This window comes from Argentina silus (assembly GCF_951799395.1).
Source record: "Argentina silus genome assembly, chromosome: 1".
In the NCBI taxonomy this organism is placed as follows: domain Eukaryota; kingdom Metazoa; phylum Chordata; class Actinopteri; order Argentiniformes; family Argentinidae; genus Argentina; species Argentina silus.
In genome coordinates this window covers 28028942-28035389 of record NC_139655.1, presented here as the reverse complement: position 1 = coordinate 28035389, position 6448 = coordinate 28028942, and the positions used below count along the sequence as shown (strand labels likewise).

Below are 6448 nucleotides of genomic sequence, written 5' to 3'. Positions count from 1 at the left end.
GCAGCAGTAATTGTTGCAATAATAACAATAGTAATACAAAGTCCCCAGGCAATGGCTGATTAGAAACCCCTTACATGCCTATGAGCGAAAAGAGCCAAATAAATTATCGTTCAAATAATTACATGTCTCAAACAAATGACCATCTCTTTCTGTCTACTTCTGCATCAAGAGGACCATTACACAGATCAGGACAGATTCACTAGATGCGCGAGACAAACGTTTAAGAAACGAGACTGGAAGAAACCATTCAATAACATTTTGAGAGGAACAAGAACAATACATATAATAAATTGTAGATTTAAATTTGAAAATGTATCTGGAAAAGATAACATTCAAACACAGAGCTAAAAATAATTATTTCTGCATACTTGAGAAATGATTTGATTATTTAATGAACTAGCTAGCAAATTAGCATACACTCTCTTGGTCTCGCCCTCCACCACGCCCCGAGAGCCTTCCAGAATTCGCCGGCAGACCCGTGCGACTTGATGCGCAGCCACACTCCACTTATTCGCCGAAAAAAAGTCTTATTTTCATAAGTAGGCAGCCATAGTCTTATAGTCAACATGTCCTCAATGGGGACTCTAGCCTTCGATGAATATGGACGACCGTTCATCATCATCAAGGATCAGGATAAGAAGACTCGGTTATCGGGCCTTGACGCACTGAAGGTACAATGGGTTTCTTCAAATCCCGTTAGTTAGCTAGTATGGCGTTTCATTCATGCGTCAGCAGTATTAATACCAATTTGCTAGGTAGACACTTGCATTTGGCTAACTAGTTATATAAATTACACTTTAACCAGTGCATAAACATGTATGTCTTAGTGCACGTTGTGGTTACTAAACGGTAGCTACCTATGCTAACAATTTGTTAGCTGATTAGCCACGGCATGCTGGCTGTCCATGTGCTTCCCTTTTCTGAGATCTTGCGTCGGTGGAGATTTAGAGACGCCAGAGCTGGCACGGCAGTTAATCCGCTAAAACATAGCAATTGACAGGACTGGCATTTACGAGCACCCATACTCTCATCCATGTTGATTATAGGTTGCTGCATTGTCTATGGCCTCCTATTGTATGGAGCTAGCACGGAATGCATGACAATGACATGGCGCAGTTTGCTAGCTACTGTCATTGCTGTATCAATGGGAAGCTAGCGAGCCTGGCTAATGATGTTTTCTGTCGAACCTCATCACTTACCATGCGCCATGCACAGCCAACTCGTGGTTCTCAATTCATAATGTTTTAATAAACTTCATATCATATCAACAGTGACACCCGTCTGTAATCACCACATTTGTGTTTTACAGTCTCACATCATGGCAGCAAAGGCGGTTGCCTCCACGCTGAGGACGTCACTAGGACCAAACGGTAAGTCCAAACAAACACTGGCTGCATTTGGAGGACTGAGAAGGTTTAACAGCTTCAAAATGTGCTGTTATAACTGGTTATAACCTCCGATATGAAAACAATGCAAATGCAACAACTGACTCTGATATATAAATCAGAGCCAATGTTGCGTTTGTGTACACAATGGACAAGTATTACGATACCTGTGCAGGAGTTGATCTTGTCCCTTTCTTTCAGAAAGAATATTCTGCCATAGGTTACAATGAACATTGTAGGTGTTTTGTGAACATCTAATCAAAGATTAGAATTTTCCACAACAACTTAAAAAACAACCTGGCTGCATTAACACTGTAAATATGTTTATATGTAATATATCTTCAAAGTGGTTAGGTAAATCTATGCATACACTTGCAATGCAATTCATTGGTCCTCTCTTGACCCACTCCTCTCAGGCCTTGACAAGATGATGGTGGACAGGGATGGTGAAGTGACCATCACCAATGACGGTGCCACTATTCTCAGCATGATGGATGTGGATCACCAGATTGCCAAGCTGATGGTGGAGCTGTCCAAGTCTCAGGATGATGAGATCGGTGATGGGACCACTGGAGTTGTTGGTAAGGATTTATATACAGCCATTTTATTATAAACCAGTAACCAACTGATACTGCTCCTCCCCTCCCTTACTCCAGTCACTCGTGCCCAGTGGAGTGCTCTGGCATTGACAGGGGAAACAGCATCATAGCCTTCTCACCTCTCTTACTGGGAACTAGCTTCCTATCCAAGACTTGTGAGAGAGCTGACAATTTCCCTTAGTGTACCAATCTGTGATGTGCTCATTAGATTAATAACCCATTTCCAGAGCCGTGCCATAATCATGCAGCCCAGGTTTTTAGCCTTTAATTTTTTTTTAAATGCAATACAAATCTGGAAGAGTATGCATCTCTCTTCTCCCATTCTGCTATTTCATCATAACTGGCAACATTTGACAAAACAGGGAGACTGCACAAGTAAAAGGTGTATAAACATGTGTGTTTGTAACCATCCAATGTCTCTCTGCACAACAGTGCTGGCTGGGGCTCTTCTGGAGCAGGCAGAGCAGCTGCTGGACCGGGGCATCCACCCCATCCGCATCTCCGACGGTTATGACCAGGCTGCACGCATTGCCATTAATCAGTTGGACAAGATCAGCGAGAGCTTCCCCTACGACCCTAGCAACACAGAGCCCCTCATCCAGACAGCCATGACAACGCTGGGCTCCAAAGTGTGAGTCTGCTTCGCCGTTTGTTGGCATAGCAATCGCCTGTGACACATTTAGGTTCAACTTGTAGACATTTTAATTCTAGATGGGTGTGGCTATTCTGCAGGTCACTTCAACTTCTTAGTCCCTTTATGGGGGATTTTTTATTGTCGATTTACACTTGATTTCATATTGCATATTATCAACATGATTGATTGAGATTGGTGATGGGACCACTGCAGTTGTTGTTAGGGATTTGTATACAGCCAGATAAACCAGTAGCTAACTGATACTGCTCCTCCCCTCCCTTACTCCAGTCACTCGTGCCCAGTTGAGTGCTCTGGCATTGACAGGGGAAACAGCATCATAGACTTCTCACCTCTCTTACTGGGACTAGCTTCCTATCCAAGACTTGTGAGAGAGCTGACAATTTCCCGTAATGTACCAACTTGTGAAGTGCTCATTAGATTAATAACCCATTTCCAGAGCAGTGCCATAATAGAGCCAGCCTGGATTTTTATTTTTATTTTTTACTTTTCATCAGTCCAATATAAACCATTAGATTCATTTACAGTCAGATGTGATGGGTATTCATATAGCCTTCTCAAATGTTCTCTTTCAGGATCAACCGCTGCCACAGACAAATGGCGGAGATTGCTGTGAAAGCCATTCTCACTGTGGCAGACTTGAACAGGAAGGACGTAGACTTTGAGCTGATTAAGATGGAGGGCAAGGTGGGAGGCAAGCTGGAGGACACACAGCTCATCAAAGGAGTCATCGTGGACAAGGAGTTCAGCCACCCACAGATGCCTAAGGTGCAAATACGGTCATGCAGTAGAGACCAGGGCTGTATTTAATTCCCGATAGTAGTTTCTTCCCATCTGCCCTTGTGCTGCGTTAACTTAGCCAAGTAACATGAACATGGGTAGAAGGAAGGAAGGAACTCTGGAATTAAAATCAGCTAGCTGCTCCTCCCCTCCCTTACTCCAGTCACTCGTGCCCAGTTGAGTGCTCTGGCATTGACAGGGGAAACAGCATCATAGCCTTCTCACCTCTCTTATTGGGACTAGCTTCCCATCCAAGACCTGTGAGGGAGCTGACAATGTCCCATAATCATAAGAACATTAGCTAAAGACCTGTAGCTGTGTTCTATCTATAAAGCTCTCCTTTCTCCTCCCTCAGCTTCTGAAAGACACAAAGATTGCCATCCTTACCTGCCCATTTGAGCCCCCAAAGCCCAAGACCAAGCACAAGTTGGATGTGACCTCAGTAGAGGACTACAAAGCTCTGCAGAAGTACGAGAAGGAAAAGTTCCTTGAGATGATCCGCACGGTCAGTAGCCACATGCTGGTCTCTTGATGGTCTGTGTTTGAATGAACATGAGTGGCAATACAGTTATAACTGATGAGAAATTCGTCATGTCTAGGAATAGTTATTTCAGTCATATTTGTGGTGTGCATGTACTTTGTTCCTTTCTGCCACCGCAAGACGGGGATAATTGTATTTGGCCTGATTTCTTTTTTTTCTTTTTTCTTCTAACAGATCAAAGATACTGGCGCTAACCTGGCCATTTGCCAGTGGGGCTTTGATGACGAGGCCAACCACCTGCTGCTCCAGAACGAGCTGCCTGCCGTCCGTTGGGTTGGAGGGCCCGAGATCGAGGTGAGAGAGAGAGAAGGGCACACTGTCACCCAGTCCCCTAGCCACTCTACCCCATAAGCCAGTGGTCACCTACACTGGCGTGGAGGCTTTTGTTTCAGCCCACTGTAACAGCTGATTCAGCTTATGATCATGTTGGCAGTTGATTGGCTGAAGCAGCTGTTTCAGTGCTGGGCTGAATTGTGGCTCCACAAGACCATGGTTGGTGACCTGAAAGGACATTATTGTAGGTGCAGAAATTCCATTATATGCCTTTGTGTTGCTCGTTCATTGTCTCTGTAGTGAATGAGGTGTCAAACAAGGCATACAGTAAACTTTGTGGCTGTCTCATTTCGAAAGGAGTCATCAGTGATTCTGTTCGATAAGATCAACTGCAAGAATATGCAATTGTTGAGAATATAGGACTAACATGACTGTATAAAGACATTGTGAAGAAGATGGCAATTTACTGCTATTGAAAGTATGAACAGATCTGGGTCACATTCATGAAGCAGAACCGCTAGTGAAGTCTCAAGATGTCTGAAACTGTGTGCCTGGCTAGTAAGCAGTATTTATGCACAGTGTCTTCAAAGCAGTTTAGAGATGACCTGGTCTGGATGTCTATACCAGCCCGTCTCAACTCTGACCAGTGTTCTCCTGTCTCCCCTGCCCCCACCCTTTGACTGTGTGCATGTGTGTGTGTGTTTGTCTCTTGGGAAAAAAAGGCTGTACATTTTTAACCTAGTCATGTTTTTCTGCAGCTGATCGCCATTGCAACAGGTGGTCGTATCGTGCCACGGTTCAGCGAGCTGACCGCAGAGAAGCTGGGCTCTGCCGGTTTGGTGAAGGAGATCTGCTTCGGTACCACCAAGGACCACATGCTGGTCATCGAGGAGTGCAAGAACTCCAGAGCCGTCACCATCTTCATCCGAGGGGGCAACAAAATGGTGTGGCTTCCATCTTGTTCATGTTGATTGCTATAGCTCTTTTGTTAGGTGTCAGATTGCTAGAAAATTTAACAGATGCAAGTGGTCATACTTCAATGCGGTTTTGTTGGTTAGATCATTTCCATTTCTATTCCATTCAATGAACATTGTTCTGTTTCTGTTGGCTAGATCATTGAGGAAGCCAAGCGTGCCCTCCATGATGCCTTGTGTGTGATCCGTAATCTGGTCAGAGACAACCGCATCGTCTATGGGGGTGGAGCCTCTGAGATCGCCTGTGCCCTCGCTGTCAACCTGGCAGCAGATAAGGTCAGAAAACCTTTTTTGGAAGTTGAATGTACTCAGACTAAAGCCTATGTCCTTCTGTCTCTTTCTCATAGGGTATTGATATTTTAGGCAGTATGCTATGGTCATATTAATATATGTCTTACCTCTCTCTAGTGCCCCTCATTGGAGCAGTATGCCATGAGGGCGTTTGCTGATTCTCTGGAGGTTATCCCCATGGCACTGGCTGAGAACAGCGGTCTGAACCCCATCCAGACCATGACGGAGGTCAGGGCCAGACAGGTCTCAGAGAACAACCCAGCCCTGGGCATCGACTGTCTCCACCTCAACACCAACGGTAATGTCAAACAAACACAATCCAGGAAGGGTCACTGTTAGCACGTTTATTCATAGTTCTTTCCCTTTTTGTCTTCTAACCCTCTTGCTGTATAACATGTACAAGCATAACCACTTTCCTAAACGTTTAATCAAAGGTATTAAATGTCTCTGTCCTCCCTCTCCTCAGACATGAAGCAGCAGCATGTGATCGAGACTCTGATTGGTAAGAAGCAGCAGATCTCTCTGGCCACTCAGGTGGTCAAGATGATCCTGAAGATCGACGACATCAGAAGCCCCGGAGAGTCTGAGGACTGAGCCCAACTGAAAGCATGCGAGGCCAGGCTGTGTTCTAGAACGGCAGTGTTCTGAAATTTATCTAGAACGGCCTTAGGCACTTTTCGAGCACTGTCCTAACCTGCGTACTGTTATTTATCATTTGATACGAAACCCCCCACCTTTGAAGCTGTTGTGCTTAAGTCATCATTAAAATGTTGGTCTGTGAAATGTCCCTGCCTAGTTGTTTTCACTTCACCCTTGATGATACACCACCATGTTTGGTGATTCATTCTTTAGTAGGTATTTCACTTGACATCATGTGACATCTTGTGTGGTTTTGCAGGAAACTTGAAAGTTAGGTAGCACTTTATTTTCACGGTACTGTTCCACTGGTTTGT

At 44.6% G+C, this 6448-nt stretch overlaps 1 protein-coding gene across 1 annotated transcript; it reads left to right on the top strand.

Moving 5' to 3' along the window:
- Nucleotides 1-446: 446 nt before the first annotated feature.
- Nucleotides 447-6282, top strand: cct5 (chaperonin containing TCP1, subunit 5 (epsilon)). The gene is made up of 11 exons (XM_083672203.1): nt 447-671; nt 1310-1370; nt 1802-1966; nt 2417-2615; nt 3212-3404; nt 3772-3921; nt 4132-4251; nt 4989-5174; nt 5343-5480; nt 5613-5793; nt 5962-6282. Exons 1-11 carry the CDS (start codon nt 567-569, stop codon nt 6087-6089), a joined length of 1626 nt encoding a protein of 541 aa, XP_083528329.1. The 5' UTR covers nt 447-566; the 3' UTR covers nt 6090-6282.
- The last annotated feature ends 166 nt before the right edge of the window (nt 6283-6448 follow it).